The sequence below is a fragment of the Schizosaccharomyces japonicus genome (genome assembly GCF_000149845.2).
Source record: "Schizosaccharomyces japonicus yFS275 unplaced genomic scaffold supercont5.2, whole genome shotgun sequence".
NCBI classification, from domain to species: Eukaryota; Fungi; Ascomycota; class Schizosaccharomycetes; order Schizosaccharomycetales; family Schizosaccharomycetaceae; genus Schizosaccharomyces; species Schizosaccharomyces japonicus.
Window position 1 is genome coordinate 1,398,514 of NW_011627861.1, and position 18,770 is coordinate 1,417,283.

Below are 18,770 nucleotides of genomic sequence, written 5' to 3' on the forward strand. Positions count from 1 at the left end.
CAGAAGTATGAGTCGTCTCAAACACAGTGTGATGCTTGTGAATATGTCGTTTGGGATTCAGCTGCGCTTGTACGAAAACTATGTAATTTACCAAGTCGTTCTCCCCCTTTGTTCCTCACCTTTCGTCTCCTTCGTAGCATAAATATATATAACGGTTATGATTATATTTTCTCGTACATACTGTACATACCCAATACCCCAAAAATTTTAGTACATAAGAAAGTTCATGCACTGCTTAGCTGTCCTGTGCCATGCTTTGTAGCGCAGCTCTGGCCATGGCCAAATTTGCTTCCAATTTTTTCTTGTCCTTTGAGCTTACAAGAGGGTTATGCCGTACATGCTTCTTCAAGAACCATTCGAGCTTGCTTGCAAGTGCCTTTTCGTTAGTAAGAACCTCCAGTAGCTTAATAAGATCAATATCAGACTTGGTGTTAACAAGGATGTCGTTGAGATAAACAATGAGGAATGTTCGCATTTCAGAGCCGGCAACCATGAAGTCGACCTTTTTCAGAATTGTCAATGGTTGGCCTTGCTCGAGAGTAAGTGCGGCGAAAAAGCGGGCAAGATTGACAACCCGCTTTAACGACGGCGTATCGTTCTCTTCGTCAGACTGTAATTCGTTGAAGAAATCCCACAACGCAAACTGGAACGACTTTTTTAAGTTGTGACGGCGCAAACAGAAACGCAAGGCTACTAAACTGTAGAAAGGGTTATAAGAAGATTCACTCCCAACACAGTGCATAAGCACGTAAGCAATCTCTGGTTGCTGGGCATTCTTTAGGTTCAGCTTTTCAATGCGGTCCCACGCATCCATGTAGTCCTATTTCTTGTTAGCTTAAAGCCCGTAAAAAAAAACAATTTTTTAACAAACCTCCGCTCCCATCAATGCAATAAAAATGTTTCTGCGGACGTCTGTGTTCAGACGAAGCTTACGAGCTTTCTGGAGAAGCTTTGACTGAGCAATCGCCTCCTCCTTGCGGACCTTCTCCCGGTAACTTTCCACAGCGAGTTGTGTCTCCTTCGTGTTGTCAATGGTCTTCCATGATGCACCAACGAGCCACCATTTTCCTTTGGTTTCAACGTTTTCAATGTCGTCAAGACTCACTCGAAGAGGTTCTGTCGCACGAAGGCTACGGTTGTTAAGCGACGACAAGAACTTTTTCAGTTGATTGACAGACTCGTTGTTTAGTCGTGCATTTTCAGCAGACACCTTGGCTTTGTTTGATTTAATGTTGATGATGGTTTCTACCATGAATTTCGTGCGCACCGAAACAGTTGCAGGGTCTTTCTTAGAAACCACATTTTGCACTTCATTAATGATGTCCTGCAACGCGTGCGGATCATCACTGCGCAGTTGATGTCCACAATTTCTCAAAATTTTGAGCAGAAGTTCAACGTCGTTGTCGTTCAACTCCTTTAAGAACAAGCGAACAAGATCATAAATGAGTACGCAAGATATAAGTTGAAAGTTGTAAAGTTCCACAATGAGTACACTCAAATTAGAGGCACCCTTATTGCTTGTCGTACCGCGTTGTCCGTTTTCACGGTACAGGTTCAAGAAACGTTCAACAAGCGACTGGAGAAGGTGAGCACCAAATTCGATGCCGATTACGCGGTACAAAGCTGTGCCAAGAGCGGCATAGACGATAACCAATTGGTCCAGCATGGACTCGCGAGAGGCGATGGTCTGGAGCAGAAGTTTTGTTAACGTATCCGTGACGAGATGACGAGGGTTTTCTCGATAAACACCCTCAATCTCGCCAATGATGCTTCCCATATTTGTAGAAGAAAGTCTGTTCAGAAAACCCTGTAATTTTCTTCGTAAACGAATTTGCTCTTCTGACTCACTTGAGGCCTGTTCGGCCTTCTTTCGCAAGAAAGGAGGCACATAGCTTGCCGTTTGTGCGGCAGGGACAGCCGGCTTCAACGGATCAATACGAGTGCTTGTGACCTGCGAGGTTTCACCCGTGGTTGCATCTTTTGTCTTGGACTGACTCTCATCCACTTCATCTTCAGATTCATTGTTTGAAAATCCTTCAAATTCAGAATCGGACGTGAGAGCTTCAGAGCCTTCGTCACTTGATTCTGGAGAAACAACGTCCTCTTCATCTCCAACATCCATATCTTCTTCTAGCATGTCTAAGGAATCGCTAGCATCGGCTCCGAGGTCTTCAAGAATCCAACCAAACTCTGGATCAACCTTGGAAGATTTTGCCGTACCAGACACGCCAAGTTTTTTCTCCCAAAAAGCAATCTCCTTGTCATCGTCTTCTAACGCAGCAAGTACTGAATGTGGAAGAGGTGCTTTTTTCTGTTCTTTAGACGATTTTCCTTTAGAATGGCTTTTTGAAGGTTTCTTCTCTAAAACCATTTCACTTTCTTCGTCTTCAACATTTTGACTATGTTCGCGTTTAAAGTATCCAGTCGTTCTATTTTTTCTTCCTTGAAAGCGGTCCTTAGAACCGGTTCTTTGCTTTTTTGACCGCGAATTTGCGCTTGAGACTTTGCTTGTTAATAAAAGCTGTACCATTGAAAATCATCGTGTAACCACTTACCATCAACATTTAACTCATCTAGAAGGCTTTTAGGGAGCTGGGGAGCTCTTGATTTGCGTTTTCCGACGGCCATAATTCAATTGGAAGAAGGCAAAGGAAAGGTGGGTGAGTACTGCGTGTCTTATGGCATCCACGACTACAAGAAAAAGAAAAAGGTTACGGGAGTTGTAAGTCCTTGTGAGCATTTTTTGGAGGGTTTGGTCTCCTAAAGAGTGCTATTGTTCTCAGTGGTTTCGTAAATACTCGGAAACCAACGTATTTAATTCTGTCTTCCAAACGATATCGTTCATACCCAAACGTGCACAAAGGGAATAACGTTTATAAAAAGGGATTTGACGAAAAAGAGGTGTTCAACGTATAAACTATTAAATCTTATGTCTACATGTTTTGTATTTGTATTAAAAAATGAGTGCACCAAAACTGTCGTTGGAACAACTTACGAAAAGAAGATTCAAACTTCGTGATGTCTTTAACAAGGTTGGTTCCAAGGTCTCTCCATTCTATTCTCCATCTTTGGCGATACGGTCTCCTCCAAAACCGAGAGATGTCTCAATAGCTGCACTACTTGCTGCTCAGGCTCATTTAGGACATGCCACCTCGTTATGGAATCCCATGAATCAACCATTTATCTATGGTATTAGGAACGGCATACACATAATATCTCTCGATAAAACACTTGTTTTTCTTCGCCGTGCAATTAATGTGATACAAGAAGTTGCCCGGACAAAGGGTATTATTCTGTTTGTAGGGACGAAGCCGGGACAGAAGTTATCGGTCATGGCGGCTGCAAAACGATGCAATGGCTATTTTATATTCAATCGGTGGGTTCCTGGTCTGCTTACCAATGCCAAAACTGTACAGCCAACCTTAGGAGGAAGCTTAAAAACGGTCGATCAAGACGGAAAAGAAGTAAGAGCACCAACGCCATCTTTTCTTTATCCGGACTTAATTGTAATCCTGAATCCTCTCGAAAATATTAACGTGTGCAAAGAAGCACAACGTGTTAGTGTGCCGACAATCGGAATTGTCGACACAAACGTTGACCCAAGATTGGTCACATATCCTATTCCCGCTAACGACGATTCCCTACGGTGCTCAGATTTAATTGTCGGGCTACTCAGTCAAGCAGCCTGTGAAGGCATGGATTAATCAAAAACATCTTACTCCGTCTCTAATGAACTTTCAAAATAGGCCATTAAAAAAATAGGCATCTCATTAACATAATTCGTAAATGGCATTCGTTGACTTTGACTACAGTTTAACGCATGTTTCATGAAAGAGACTGCATTCTGTTTTCAAACATTTCTCTCAAAAGCTCTGGCGTCATGATCATTCTCCGATTTGCATTAGATCCTCGCTCAGAAACGGCAAGAGTATGGTTTTCTGTCTCCTTTGTTCCGATTACAATTTCATAGTTGTAGTCTAGTTTTCTTGCTTCGTTTAATCGTCTGCCTAAAGGTGCAGCATTGCAATCGAGATCAACGTGAAACACGAAAGTGTTCAAAGGAAGAAGACCCGCCTGAAAACTCCGGTTGTTCAAACTTAATGTCTTCTGAACTTCTTTGGCATATGCCATGACATCTTGATTTTGATTGAGAGTGAGAATAATCGCATGTCGTGGGCTAATCCAGAAAGGCCATTTGCCATTAAGATGTTCAATTAGAATTCCAAGAAATCGTTCCAAAGAACCCAAAACAGCACGGTGTATTAGAACGGGACATTCATATTGCTGCAGCAAACGATTATCACCATGTTCTGTCCGAAACCGGAGTTGAAACCGTTTTGGCAATTGAAAATCCAGCTGGATAGTCGCTGTTTGTTGGCTTCGCCCGTATGTGTCGCGCACATGAACATCAATTTTCGGCCCGTAAAAAGCACCATCACCTACCTTTCTCTTCCAGTTCATGCCACTTTCAGTTAAAACTTTTTCTAAGATGCGTTCGGCATGATCCCATTGATCTGCTTCACCAATATAGTCGGTAGGTCTAGTCGATAGGTGAAATGTTAAGTCATTCATATGGAAAAGTGCATAGAACTTTTTAATGAACAGCAAGTCCTTTTGAATTTCCGCATAAACTTGATCACGACGACAAAAAATATGACCATCGTCTTGATGAAAAGAACGCAATCGGGTCAGGCCAGACAGTGCACCTGAAGCTTCATAGCGATGAAGAGTACTGAAGTCGGCAAACCGGAGTGGGAGTTCTTTGTAGGAACGCTCCTCTTCTGCAAAGAGTAGACAGTGAGCCGGACAGTTCATGGGCTTTAGTCCAAATGACGAAGAGTCTTTCTGATCTTCAGAATTGTGTTCGCTTGTAACAAAAAACATATTTTCTTTGTACTTTGAAAGATGACCGCTCCGTTTCCAAAGTTCAGGCTTGTAAATTAACGGTGTTATAACTTCTTTAAAACCAAGAACTTCATATTGTGTTCTCAAAAAGTTAGTGATACTATTAATAATTCGAGTACCATGAGGAAGAAAATAAATGGATCCAGGACTTAAATGGTTTATTGTGAATAATTTTTGTCTTGCAGCAATTGAACGATGATCTTCAAATTTTATTTTTTCAGCAGAATTAGTCCATTTAGTAGCGGCAGCTATTCTTGATGAAAACCGAGCTATGAATAAGTGGTTTCGGGGTGAAAGTAAGCATGCTGAAAGCATACTTCTCCTTTTTTTTCTGAAGGATGAGGAGACCGATGACAGTTAGTACTTCGTTAGAAATTGGATAATTACAACCATTAAGATAATGAATGATTTTAAAAGGATTATATCAAAAAAATAAAAATAATAAAAAAAAAAACAACAAAACGCTCCGACTATCAAAGTGGTAGCAAAACAAAAGTAAAACTAAACAGCGAAATAAATTGCAAATTAAGCTTCATCGTAAATACGAATCAACTCGTGGAAGAAGTTAATTGAGTCCATATGACCGTCATAAGGAATGTATTCGTTAACGGTGTGAGCATTGCCGAGCTTACGACCCATATCACGGTTTACAGGTGTCCAGCGGAAGATGTTCTCACTGACATTCCAGTAGTGACGGGTGTCGGTGTTTGCAGGCATCAAGGTAGGAACAACGATACTTTCATTGCCGAAGGTGTGTTTAATGGCAGCTCCCAAAGTGTGGAAAGCCTTCGCATCGGGACCGTAAGGAGAAATAGGTGCTGGCTCTAAAGGCTTGATCATAGACGCCGAGAGGTAGCCAAGAGGCTTCTTCGGTTCGTGCAAGGTTTCGTTAAAAAGATCAAGAATAAGGTGATGGTGTTTGGCGAAAGTGACAAGCGTTCTCTTATAGAACTTCTTTACATCAGCAATTGAGTTGCCATGGGCAATGCGATGGTTGACCAGAGCAACGGTCTGCTCAGGCAAGGCGTTTGCCTTGACACCACCCTTTATGACATCGACAGCCTTCGAAGTCGTAAAGAAGTAGCGGAACATGGCTGAGCGAGAAAGTACCCGGCTGAGACGATGCACATCGCCCTTCTTGATCAAATGACGCAGCTTCGGGTGCATCTTGGGACTGTACTTGGCAAAGCATTGAAGAGAAGCGAAGAAAGGACTCTCTTTAATGAGGTTGGGATGGAATTGGCCTTGTTCAAGGATAAGTTCACTCATAAGCTCAATGTTTGTCCGTGCAGGAGGGACTGAGGAGTGACCGCCAGCAGTCTTCAACGAAAGCTCAACATCGACATAACCCTTTTCGGAGACGGAAACGGCAACATAGCGTTTGCCAAAGAAATCAAGCATAAATCCGCCTTCATCGAGAATGAGCTCAACTCCGTTAGGGCCATAGCGTGAATACAAGCGATCAGCTAAATACTTGGCACTATAAAAGCCCGAAATCTCCTCGTCAAAACCGATAGAAGCAATGACAGTGCGCTTCGGCGTCCAGTTCGACTTTGCCAACAACTCGAAAGTTTCAAAGATGGCAACCAGCGAACTTTTGTCGTCCACGGCACCGCGTGCATAGACATTTCCGTCGTGGTAAGTAGCATTGAATGGAGGATAGAGCCAAAGATTCAGTGAGCTTTCTGCTACGGGCACGACGTCCTGGTGGGCCATGAAAACAATAGGCTTGAGAGACGAATCGCTGCCCTCCCAGGTGAAAAGGAAGCCGTGTCCGGCAACACGTTCGAATTTAATATGACCAAATGTAGTAGGGAAAAGCGAACGCAGCTTCTCTTCCAAGACACTAAAGATTTTCCAACGAGGATCCTCATCCACAGGGCCCATATCGTCGTAAGAAACCGAGGGAACATTTAAGACCTGCTTAAACCGTTCAAGGGAATCATTACGAAAAGAGTCGCTGGCTATAATATCCAACGTGGAAACATTACCGATAAAAGCCTCTCTCTTAGGATTACGAGCAATTGGTTGCATACAAACATCGTCGTATCCACGGGATCTTTCAACGTACTCGTTGTCTTCAGGAACATCTAATTCATCCAAAAAGTCTGAAGTTTCTTTTTCCAACTCGAATAAAGGGTTACGGTGATGTCCGTCAAGACCATTATCCTCTACAGAAGCCACATCCGTTTGATTATTTGAAAAATCATAGTGACTAGTGATGAACAAAAAAACGCCAACGACAGCTGAGAATATCCAACGATATATTCGAGGCTTTCGAAATTTCCGTTCAGGTTGGCCTACAACAGCATCTAAAGTTTCCTTAGGCATTGTTGTAGAGTTGTTGTTAATAAAACGATGTTATAGCTAGATACGGAGGGAGAGAGTGACCAGGCTGTAACGGAGGAAGGTCAGTACCGCGACTTTACTTAATACTTCCTACGTGATGTATCGAAAGATAGGGCAGATACTGGAGGGGCCACTAAAGAGGCTTTGAGTCCGAATATGGTTTGCCATGGATTTCGGTAACCTCATCTCCGTATGTATGATGTTATAATGTGTTTGAAATTCCACTACATTAAGTGATTATAGTTCTGATTCGATGGCAATACTAGTGAGTATAGAGTCCATGGATATAAGGTAGAGTAAAAATCAAAAGAGAAATGACCATATTAGATGCTAAGGATTATATTATGTGATGCATATGACCCAGTACGTAGTGGGGTACAGCGGTCGGAATACGGTGCAAAGTGGTAGTAAGAGTTAGTAATGTCGGTTTGTTCTTGTTGTTATTGTTGTTTTCCAGTTAATTAAATAATTATTATTGTTTTTTTTTTGTTTCCGGTTCTGCTTTTTGATTTATTTTATTTTTCTGTTTGTACTCTCTTTGCTTTTTAATCTATACAAATCTGTTTTTTTATTTTTATTTTTGTTTTTATTTTTTTTATTTTTTCTTTTCTTGTTTAATGTTATCACTTGCATATTTCATATATATTTATATATTTTTTTGGTCGAGTGATTTCTTCAATTTCAGTGAACATATTTGTATTTATTACGAATTAATTGATTTTTGTGGTTATTTTAATTTATTGTTTTTTTTTTATTCTATTTTGTTAGTTTCACAAGAAATACTAACGCTTAATGGAAAATCAATTCGTATTTAATGATCACCAGAAACCGAATAAACTATTCTGTAGCATGAATTGATTAACTAAGCTACTTTTCTTTCTCCAATCTGTGTCATTCTTTTAAACGAATCCGTTCTTACTGGGTACCGGACTTGAATGCTAATTGTCTTCTTCTCAGCAAATCATATTTTTGTCGCAAACTTTATTTCGCACAAACAGCGTTTATCTCTAGACAAGGCAGACAAACTGCATTTTTCAATGAACTTACCTTTGCCTATTTACATTTTTTTCTATATAATTTCATTTGTTCATTATACGCGTGTCACCTTTTGTTACTTGCAATGTAAACAAATCGTACGGATGAGAAGCGAAAGAAACAATGCATGACAGAAAGAAATGACTAATTAGATACAATAAATAGGATCAATTGATGTTAATATATTACCAACTAGCATAATGTTGTATGTTTATAATGTACTTAAGGTTAAGTATAAGTAGCAGCTTCTAAAGTAGTAAGATCGAACGCATATTACCTCTTACCAATTGCAATTAGGATTTTTTATTTTACGTATTCTATTTCTTAGTTCAATTGTCTTTAATAATTGTTATTCTTGGACATATATTCCAATTGAAGCTTTTTGTTTGGAAAGTATATTCATCATCATTCGGACGAAAGGTTCGTTAGTCAATACAGTGAACCGTATTACGAAACAATCATTCAGAAGGGCTTAAACTCTTTAAACTTCTTTCCTTAGCCAATCGAGTTTCACTGCTTGTCTTTCATTTCGAGATTACTAACACTTTCAGGTTTAATATGCCGGCCTTCTTTAGGGGACAGGACAATGAAGGACCGGACGAAGAGGAAAGTCTAGAAATGGACTATCCCGACTTCCTCGGTGCAGATGAATTGGACAACCACATCGTTGATGGTGACGCATTCTCGCCGAGAGACGACATAGATGGTGCGTATTTTAATTACGAAAACATGGATTTAAATGGGGGTAATCAGCTTGGAGTGGACTACGCAGACGCCGTTCCTGTTGGATACACCGGTGAGTCGTCTGTGGCACAGTCAGTCGATGACTATTATACGGATTACACTCAACAGAGCATCTCGGAAGGAATTGGTAGGAAACAAATCCCACATGACTATGCGAACTACGAGTCGGGCTCGGGAATGAATGCTGACGGGTCCGCCATTCCTCAAGCATGGAACGAAGATCAGACCAACTACTCGGAATACTCGAATCAAGACGACGGAAGAGCTTACGAGTCTGAGTATGATCAACCTGCTGGTCTAATAGAAAGAGAGCCATATCCGGCCTGGACTGAGGAAAACGAAGTCCCTATCACAAAAGAGGAGATTAAGTTAATCTTCGAAGAGTTTGAAAAAAAATTCGGGTTTCAGCATGATTCAGTTTCAAACATCTATGATTTTTTAATGGTTCTTTTGGATTCACGGGCTTCAAGAATGTCGCCCTCTATGGCGCTTACGCGCTTGCATGCCGATTACATTAGCGGTCCATGTGCAAACTACAGAAAATGGTACTTCGCTGCGCATATGGACGTGGAGGACAGCGTCGGCCTGAAGAATTGTAAGATTTCCAAAAAGAAGGTACGTGAAAAAAAAGATAAAACGAAGAAAAAGAAAATGCAGGAGGAAAGTATACTGGATGAAGGGATTCACAGCTTTCCTTTGGATGACGCCGAAGCTAATTGGAACGCGCGCATGCTTCAAATGCGACCAGAAACACAAGTCCGGCAACTTGCGCTGTATCTTTTATGCTGGGGTGAAGCGAATAATGTGCGCTTTGTCCCCGAATGTCTTTGTTTTATCTTCAAACTGGCAAATGACTACATGGAATCAGAGGAATACAAAACTCCTGGAAATGAGCGCAAAGAAGGTGATTATCTTGATAATGCAATTACTCCACTGTATTTGTTTATGCACGACCAACAATTTGAAATTATTGGCGGTAAATACGTGCGACGCGAAAGGGACCATGCGCAACTTATCGGCTATGACGACATTAATCACTTCTTTTGGTATGCTCAAGGTATCGCCCGAATAACCTTAAGTGATGGTACTCGCTTAATTGACCTTCCACGAGAGCAACGTTTCCACCGCCTGCACGAGGTTGTTTGGAAAGATGTTTTCTGTAAGAGCTTTTACGAGAGCCGTTCCTGGTTCCACCTAATCACTGATTTCAACAGAATATGGGTCATTCATTTTACAACATACTGGTACTACACCGTATTCAATTCCCCCACATTTGTTGAGGCCGAGCATCATCAAGCTCTTGGGCCTCGTCCTGCTCCTGCAGCACAATGGTCCTCAGTGGCATTAGGAGGTGTTGTTGCTACAATTCTTATGCTTTTAGCAACACTTTTTGAATGGCTTCATGTACCGAGAAGCTTTCCCGGCGCAAAACCACTCACAAAACGATTCATCTGCCTTACTATAATTCTTTTATTGAACCTAGCTCCGGCAGTCTTCATCTTTGGGTTTTCAACAGAAGAGCAAAAAAGGACTCCCTTAAGATTGACTATCTCAATTCTTCATTTCTTATTTTCCCTTTTTATCTTCGTATGGTTTTCTACCGTGCCTCTTGGCTCCTTGTTTACGCCTAAAGTGAAGAAAAACTCTCGACGCTTTTTAGCAAATCGGTACTTTACTGCTAACTATGCGCCATTGCAAACGAATGACATGTTTGTCTCATGGGGACTTTGGCTACTCGTCTTTGGTGCTAAATTCGCTGAATCTTACTTCTTTCTGTCTCTGTCTTTTCGAGACCCAATTCTCGTTTTGAGTACGATGAAACCCTATTACTGTAATGACTATATCACTGGTTCTTCATTATGTATGTATCAACCTAAATTCATTTTGGCCATCATGTACGTCACAGACTTGGTCTTGTTCTTCCTAGACACATACCTTTGGTACATTTTGGTTAACACCATCTTTTCCGTTTCTCGTTCTTTCTTTCTCGGAATCTCCATCTGGACTCCATGGCGAAATATCTTTGCGCGGATGCCAAAGCGTATCTATAGCAAAATTCTAGCAACCTCGGAAATGGAGGTGAAATATAAACCAAAAATGCTTGTTTCCCAAGTTTGGAATGCGATCGTGATTTCCTTATACCGCGAACATCTTCTCTCAATTGAGCACGTTCAGCGCCTTTTGTACCATCAAGTTGCATCTGAAGTCGGTGACGGAACCAGATCATTGAAAGCGCCGACCTTTTTTGTCTCTCAGGAGGACCAGTCTTTCAAGACGGAGTATTTCCCAGTTCACTCAGAAGCAGAAAGGCGTCTATCCTTTTTTGCTCAATCATTGGCAACCCCTATACCAGAGCCCGTACCCGTGGACGAAATGCCAACGTTTACAGTATTGGTGCCCCATTACGGTGAAAAGATATTGTTATCTTTGAAGGAGATCATCCGCGAGCAAGACAAATTATCCAGAGTTACCTTGTTAGAATACTTGAAGCAACTTCATGCTAACGAATGGGATAACTTTGTTAAGGATACAAAAATTCTCGCTGAGGAGAACGCTGCTTATGAAGACGGCCCATTGAATGCCACAAGCGACCCGCTGAAAGACAAAATTGATGATTTACCATATTACTGTATTGGTTTCAAGAATGCTACTCCTGAATACACTTTGCGAACAAGAATTTGGGCTTCGTTGCGCAGTCAAACTTTGTATCGTACAATTAGCGGATTTATGAATTATTCCAGGGCGATTAAATTACTTTATCGTGTTGAGAATCCCGAAGTCGTTCAAATGTTTCAGGGTGATATGGAACATTTGGACGCGGAACTTCAAAGAATGTCACGAAGAAAGTTTAAGATGTGCGTTTCGATGCAAAGATATGCTAAGTTCAACAAAGAAGAGTATGAAAACACCGAGTTTATTCTTCGCGCTTATCCCGATTTACTTATTGCTTATCTGGACGAAGATCCACCTTTGGAAGAAGGAGGTGAGCCAAGACTTTATGCCGCCCTCATTGATGGTTATTCCGAAATTATGGAAAATGGAAGACGGAAACCAAAATACAGAATTCGACTTTCGGGAAATCCCATCCTTGGTGATGGAAAGTCTGACAACCAAAATATGGCGCTTCCATTTTTTCGCGGAGAGTACATTCAACTGGTTGACGCAAACCAGGATAATTATCTTGAAGAATGCTTGAAGATCAGAAGTATCCTTGCCGAGTTCGAGGAAATGGAAACTGACGAGATTAGTCCTTTTCTGGCTTTACCTTCGAAATCCGACTACAATCCTGTTGCAATTCTTGGTGCCAGAGAGTACATCTTTTCTGAGAACATCGGCATTCTTGGTGATGTGGCTGCTGGAAAAGAACAGACATTTGGAACTTTGTTCGCCCGTACTCTTGCCCAAATCGGTGGAAAGCTTCATTATGGACATCCTGATTTTCTTAATGCCGTTTTTATGACTACCAGAGGTGGTGTTTCAAAAGCACAAAAAGGTCTTCATGTTAATGAAGATATTTATGCCGGTATGACCGCTTTGCAGAGGGGCGGTCGGATTAAACATTGTGAATACTATCAATGTGGAAAGGGAAGAGATTTGGGTTTTGGATCGATTCTAAACTTTACAACTAAAATTGGTACTGGAATGGGTGAGCAAATGCTGTCCCGAGAATACTATTATCTTGGAACTCAACTTCCCGTGGATAGATTTCTCTCATTTTACTACGCACATCCTGGCTTTCATATCAACAACATGTTCATTATGTTCTCTGTACAATTGTTCATGCTTGTTATTATAAATCTTGGAGCAATGTACCATGTTGTTACTGTTTGCGACTATGACCATAACCAAAAACTTACCGTTCCGTTAATGCCTCCCGGTTGTTACAACCTGAAGCCAGTTCTTGACTGGGTAAAGCGTTGCATCCTTTCTATTTTTATCGTTTTTTTCATTTCATTCGTTCCTTTGACCGTTCAAGAGTTAACCGAGCGTGGTGCATGGCGAGCAGTTAGCAGACTTGCCAAGCATTTTGCTTCGTTTTCACCCATTTTCGAAGTCTTCACCTGCCAAATTTATGGACAATCCGTCATTGCCAATTTATCCTTCGGCGGTGCCAGATACATTGGCACAGGTAGAGGATTCGCTACTGCAAGACTACCCTTCTACTTGCTTTTCTCGCGTTTCGCTGGCCCGTCTATTTATCTGGGATTTCGGACATTGACAATGCTCCTGTTTGGAAGTATGACAATGTGGGTACCTCATTTGGTTTACTTTTGGATCTCAACTATTGCAATGTGTGTGAGCCCGTTTGTATTTAATCCACATCAATTTTCTTGGACGGACTTTTTTGTTGATTACCGTGAGTTTATCCGCTGGCTGTCTAGAGGTAATTCCAAATCTCATGCTAATTCATGGATTGGCTACTGTAGACTCTCGAGAACTCGAATTACAGGATACAAACGAAAACTTATTGGTCAGCCATCAGACAAAATATCCATGGATACCCCAAAGGCCCATTTCACAAACATGTTCTTGTTTGAGATATTCATTCCATTTCTCCTAATTATTATAACCGTGATGCCGTATATATTTATCAATTCGCAGCCAGGCAACCCAAATGCAGATGAAGCCACAAACTCTTTGGCACGCATTCTTATTCTTGCTTTTGCCCCTATTGTAATTGGGGGTGCTGTCTCCGCCGGATTTGCTGCGACGGCTTGCTGTTTGGGACCAGTGCTGGGAATCTGTTGCAAAAAGTTTGGATCCGTTCTTGCAGCAATTGCTCACGCTATTTCCATTATGATTTTTATTGTCACATTTGAAGTCTTGTGGTTTATGGAATCATGGTGCTTGGCAAAAACTACCCTAGGTATCATTGCCATTACAGCTATTCAGCGGTTCTTCTTTAAAATTCTTCAAAGCGTTTTTCTTACAAGAGAGCTCAAGCACGATGGAGCCAATTTAGGTTGGTGGACTGGAAAATGGTACTCTCAAGGTCTCGGCTTTCACGCTCTTTCTCAACCGCTACGTGAGTTTGTCTGCAAAATTGTGGAGCTCAACATGTTTGCGTCAGATTTCTTTCTAGGCCATGTGTTGATGTTTATGATGTTCCCAATTCTGTGCATTCCATTCATCGATCGGTGGCACTCTATGATGCTATTTTGGCTCCGTCCGAGTCGACAAATTCGCCCTCCCATTTATTCATTAAGACAAAGCAGACTTCGGAAACGCATAGTGCAGCGCTATTTTGTTTTGTTTATGATTATCCTCTTCGTTTTCTTGTCACTACTTATTGTCCCTGCAGTAATGGCCAAACGACTTACAGAAAACCTTGACCTTGACTTCCTCAGTGGGTTCCGTCTATTCCAACCACCTGATGTGAATTGGACTATTAATGGTTCTCAAATGTCTACTGTTGACAGATAGGCACACTTATTTTGTTTTATTACTACTAGGACACACATATACGCACATCGTGTTAAAAAAAGCTACTTTTAAAAGCTCTCTCAAGACAACATTGTATATTATTATACCATTAGACGGAACGCAAGCGAAAGACTGTCTAGTAAACGTGACCGCAAAATAAATAATTCTAAATGGAGTTGTGTTTACACGACAACGTGAGAGCTGACCACTGAGCCGTTGCGGAAAACAAGAATTGCGACTGAGTGAAGCACCCCCTGCAAAACCAAGCGAAGCTCGCGGCTCTTGCAATGAGTGAAAATGCATTGGCTATTATTCCCTTGAAATTGCGACAACTACCTTTAATCACGAATTGATGAAGTGCCGATCAACCAGTGTTACAGATCATCTGAGCACAAGGTCGATCTCCTGGCGCTGCTGCGGTATGTTAGGGAGGTGCTGAACTAACCCGTAACTTCGCGCTAGGGATAATTCGTTTATCGCACATGCGATTGTGTTAGATATCGACCAGCGATTAAGCAACACGTTTACCGAGGAGCCGTCTCCCTCTAATGTCGCACTTGGTGATTTGTGCAGCCACTCAGGACCAATGCACCAGTGTGTATTAACGAAAGCTGCGAACATGTTTAGCAGTGTTGTGCGTCAGAGTACGACAAAAGGTTATTCACTCTCATCTTCATTTCTGCATGTGCGTTCGTTACATCTGATCAGTGCTTCCCAATAAGCGACAATAGCGACAGTAATCGCAATATCTTGCAGCAGCGACGAGGATGTTGAAAAAGCGGCTTTTATCTACACGCGTTCTGTTATCTAAAACTGTAACAAACATTTTGCAAGCTGCGTCGCCGTCCAACCCGTGTTCAGGATAACCTCAGACTACATCTCGGTTTTGCGAACGCAACATCTCTGTCATACGTTCCGGTGCTTGAAACCTCCTGTATTATTGCCTTTCTCAATAATGACCAATTCGGCAGCAAGAACATTCTGCAACTGCTAGTAACTGCCTGGTAACGGAATTCAGCCCCAAAGCCTCTTGTAGTATTAGTCTAACGGAATATACACGCAGTCAGGCCCGCTGCAGGCCTGCTCCTTGCTAGTCCATCTCTTGTCGCCTAGTGTTCCTGGGCGATTACTCACCGTCGGCATGCCGTAGATTGCGATACGTCATAAATTTGAGCGCACCCCTTCAACCAATCGGGTTTGTCCGAATTTACCGTATTAAAGCGAGCGTGTCACCACCACCGTAAACCGATAAACTACAGACACTTTGAACACAGCTTCACCAGAACCTCTCCTCTGGCAAATACTGGGCAGCACAAGACAAATTTAATTTGTGCTCAATAAGATGTTGTTGACGAGGATCCCTGCTATTCCCGGAAGAGTACGTTTGTCTTAGTTTATTTTTAGCTTTGTTTGTCTTGGAATATTCACTAACAACGATGTTTAGCTGAGCTTCCACGCTCAATTGGTATGTAAATTTTGTTTTGACGACACGGGACTATGTCAAGGAAATGGACTTCGTGCCGTTGAATGCGTTTTCGGCTCTTTTTTCGCTGGGATCAACGTTTGACGCCGTTTTCTCTTCGAGTCACTAATGGTCGTAATGGCTGGATGGAGATTGGCTAACAGCTGACTCTAGGCTCTTTCCGGGAGAAAGTCGCTTCGTTGTTTTGCTTCAGAAGCCAACACTCAGCGCGTTCGTATGAATAATTTGGAACAGGTACGTGTGGATTGCGTCTTTGGTTTTGCTGAAAATGAAAAACTTTGAGGAGTTGTCGTTAACAACTTTGTAGAACAGTTTCATCAACTATGAACGGCTAAAACAAAACTTGGACATTGTCAAGAAGCGTCTTAACAGACCTTTGACATACTCCGAAAAGATTCTTTACAGTCATTTGGACGATCCTAAAAATCAAGACATCGAACGTGGTGTCTCGTACCTTCGTCTTCGTCCTGACCGTGTCGCTTGCCAAGATGCCACGGCCCAGATGGCTATTCTTCAGTTCATGTCCGCCGGAATGCCTGAGGTTGCTGTCCCTACGACAGTTCATTGCGATCATTTAATTGAGGCCTTTTCCGGCGGCAAAAAGGACTTGGCTCGCGCTGAGACCACAAACAAGGAGGTTTACGACTTTTTGTCGTCCGCTTGTGCCAAGTACAACATTGGCTTCTGGCGTCCTGGTTCCGGTATTATCCATCAAATTATTCTCGAGAACTACGCCTTCCCTTACAGTCTGCTTATCGGTACTGATTCCCACACGCCCAATGCCGGTGGTCTGGGCCAAGTTGCCATCGGTGTCGGTGGAGCTGACGCTGTCGATGTCATGGCTGATTTGCCTTGGGAGTTGAAATGCCCCAAGACGATTGGTGTGAAGTTGACGGGCAAGCTTAACGGCTGGACTGCTCCTAAGGATGTTATTCTTAAGGTTGCCGGTATTCTTACCGTGAAGGGTGGTACTGGTGCCATTGTTGAATACTTTGGTCCTGGTGTTGAATCTCTTTCATGCACAGGTATGGCTACTATTTGCAACATGGGTGCCGAAATTGGTGCTACAACTTCCATCTTCCCCTTCAACAAGCGTATGTCGCAATACTTGCGGGCAACGAACCGTGGCCCCATTGCCACGCTTGCCGAGCAATATGGCAGTGTCTTTGCTGCTGACGGCGATGCTCACTATGACGAGGTTGTCGAGATTAACTTGGACGAATTGGAGCCTCACCTGAACGGTCCCTTCACTCCTGACTTGGCAACTCCCGTCTCCAAGTTTAAGGATGCCGTGAAGAAGAACGATTGGCCCGCTGAGCTCAAGGTCGGTCTGATCGGTTCCTGCACAAACTCTTCCTACGAGGATATGACTCGTGCCGCTTCCATTTGCCAACAAGCTTTGGACAAGGGCATCAAGGCCAAGTCTATCTTCACTATCACTCCTGGTTCCGAACAAGTGCGTGCTACCTTGGCTCGTGATGGTCAATTGGAGACCATGAGCAAGGCCGGTGGTATTGTTCTTGCCAATGCCTGTGGTCCCTGTATTGGTCAATGGAAGCGTACCGATGTGAAGAAGGGTGAGAAGAACTCCATTGTTACTTCTTACAACCGTAACTTCACTGGCCGTAACGATGCCAATCCCGCTACTCATGCTTTCGTTACTTCCCCTGACATTGTTACTGCCATGGTGTTCGCTGGTGACATGCGTTTCAACCCTCTTACCGATACTTTGAAGGATGCCAATGGCAATGACTTCAAGTTTGAGCCTCCCTCTGGTGAGGGTCTTCCTTCCAAGGGTTACGATGCCGGTGCCAACACATACGTTAAGCCTGATCCTGCTTCGGCTAAGGATGTCGTTATTGACCCTCAGTCGAACCGTCTCCAACGCTTGAAGCCCTTTAGCAGATGGGACGGCAAGGATGCCACTGGCATGCGCATCCTCATCAAGGCCAAGGGCAAGTGTACTACCGATCACATTTCTGCCGCTGGTCCCTGGTTGAAGTACCGTGGTCATCTGCAAAACATCTCCAACAACTATATGATTGGTGCCATCAACTCTGAGAACGGCGAGGCCAACAAGTTGAAGAACTTGGAGACCGGTGATTACGCTTCCGTTCCCGAGGTTGCTCTTTACTACCGCGACCACGGCATTCGTTGGGTTACCATTGGTGAGGAAAACCTTGGTGAGGGTTCTTCTCGTGAGCATGCTGCTTTGGAGCCCCGTTACTTGGGTGGCACTGCCATTATCACCAAGTCGTTTGCCCGTATCCACGAGACCAACTTGAAGAAGCAAGGTCTCTTGCCTCTCACCTTTGCTGATCCTTCTGCTTACGACAAGATTAACTACAACGACAAGGTTGACATCTTGGGTCTCACTGACTTTGCTCCCGGCAAGCCTTTGACCCTTAAGGTTCACCCTGCCGACGGTTCTGCCGCATGGACGACTACCTTGAACCACACCTTTAACCAGGATCAAATTGAATGGTTCAAGGCTGGAAGTGCTTTGAACCACATGGCTGATGTCCGTAAGAACTAAACTATGCTAGTGGCTACTTGCAAATTTTGATATCGCCTACGGGTATGTTATGGCGTTTCGCAGCACCGGGATTCGGTTTCACGAAAACATAATGGTATGGCTTCTCTGCTGTGAATGATTTGGTCAAGGCGATGTGATGTCTAAAGCTGGTCGTATCGTCTCTCTATGACTATTGCTCTGCACATCAGGAACTCTTATGTATGTACCGCGTAATGGTTCACAGAAGTACTGCAAATTGTGCTTCACAGGTTTAGGTAATGAAACATAAATTTCTCTCAACTACAAGTGGAAAGG

The 18,770-nt window shown here is 42.8% G+C and overlaps 6 protein-coding genes across 6 annotated transcripts; 3 read left to right on the plus strand and 3 right to left on the minus strand.

Moving 5' to 3' along the window:
• Nucleotides 1–103: 103 nt before the first annotated feature.
• On the minus strand, nucleotides 104–2,783 carry SJAG_03583 (eIF4 binding protein). The gene is made up of 3 exons (XM_002174685.2): nucleotides 2,556–2,783; nucleotides 872–2,502; nucleotides 104–820 (listed from the first exon to the last, which is right to left on the minus strand). The coding sequence occupies exons 1-3, from the start codon at nucleotides 2,626–2,628 to the stop codon at nucleotides 236–238; spliced, it is 2,289 nt and encodes a 762-aa protein (XP_002174721.1). The 5' UTR covers nucleotides 2,629–2,783; the 3' UTR covers nucleotides 104–235.
• SJAG_03584 (mitochondrial 37S ribosomal protein MRP4) lies at nucleotides 2,694–7,214 on the plus strand. Its single transcript, XM_002174686.2, has one exon. It carries the CDS (start codon nucleotides 2,961–2,963, stop codon nucleotides 3,702–3,704), a length of 744 nt encoding a protein of 247 aa, XP_002174722.1. The 5' UTR covers nucleotides 2,694–2,960; the 3' UTR covers nucleotides 3,705–7,214.
• SJAG_03585 (threonine-tRNA ligase) lies at nucleotides 3,748–5,365 on the minus strand. Its single transcript, XM_002174687.2, has one exon. It carries the CDS (start codon nucleotides 5,218–5,220, stop codon nucleotides 3,826–3,828), a length of 1,395 nt encoding a protein of 464 aa, XP_002174723.1. The 5' UTR covers nucleotides 5,221–5,365; the 3' UTR covers nucleotides 3,748–3,825.
• SJAG_03586 (vacuolar carboxypeptidase) lies at nucleotides 5,299–7,345 on the minus strand. Its single transcript, XM_002174688.2, has one exon. The coding sequence runs from the start codon at nucleotides 7,234–7,236 to the stop codon at nucleotides 5,431–5,433; it is 1,806 nt and encodes a 601-aa protein (XP_002174724.1). The 5' UTR covers nucleotides 7,237–7,345; the 3' UTR covers nucleotides 5,299–5,430.
• Nucleotides 7,346–8,561: 1,216 nt separating this feature from the next.
• Nucleotides 8,562–15,671, plus strand: SJAG_03587 (1,3-beta-glucan synthase subunit Bgs2). Its single transcript, XM_002174689.2, has 2 exons — nucleotides 8,562–8,709; nucleotides 8,841–15,671. Exon 2 carries the CDS (start codon nucleotides 8,848–8,850, stop codon nucleotides 14,455–14,457), a length of 5,610 nt encoding a protein of 1,869 aa, XP_002174725.1. The 5' UTR covers nucleotides 8,562–8,709; nucleotides 8,841–8,847; the 3' UTR covers nucleotides 14,458–15,671.
• Nucleotides 15,626–18,761, plus strand: SJAG_03588 (aconitate hydratase). The gene is made up of 4 exons (XM_002174690.2): nucleotides 15,626–15,835; nucleotides 15,902–15,922; nucleotides 16,094–16,174; nucleotides 16,248–18,761. The coding sequence occupies exons 1-4, from the start codon at nucleotides 15,800–15,802 to the stop codon at nucleotides 18,474–18,476; spliced, it is 2,367 nt and encodes a 788-aa protein (XP_002174726.2). The 5' UTR covers nucleotides 15,626–15,799; the 3' UTR covers nucleotides 18,477–18,761.
• The last annotated feature ends 9 nt before the right edge of the window (nucleotides 18,762–18,770 follow it).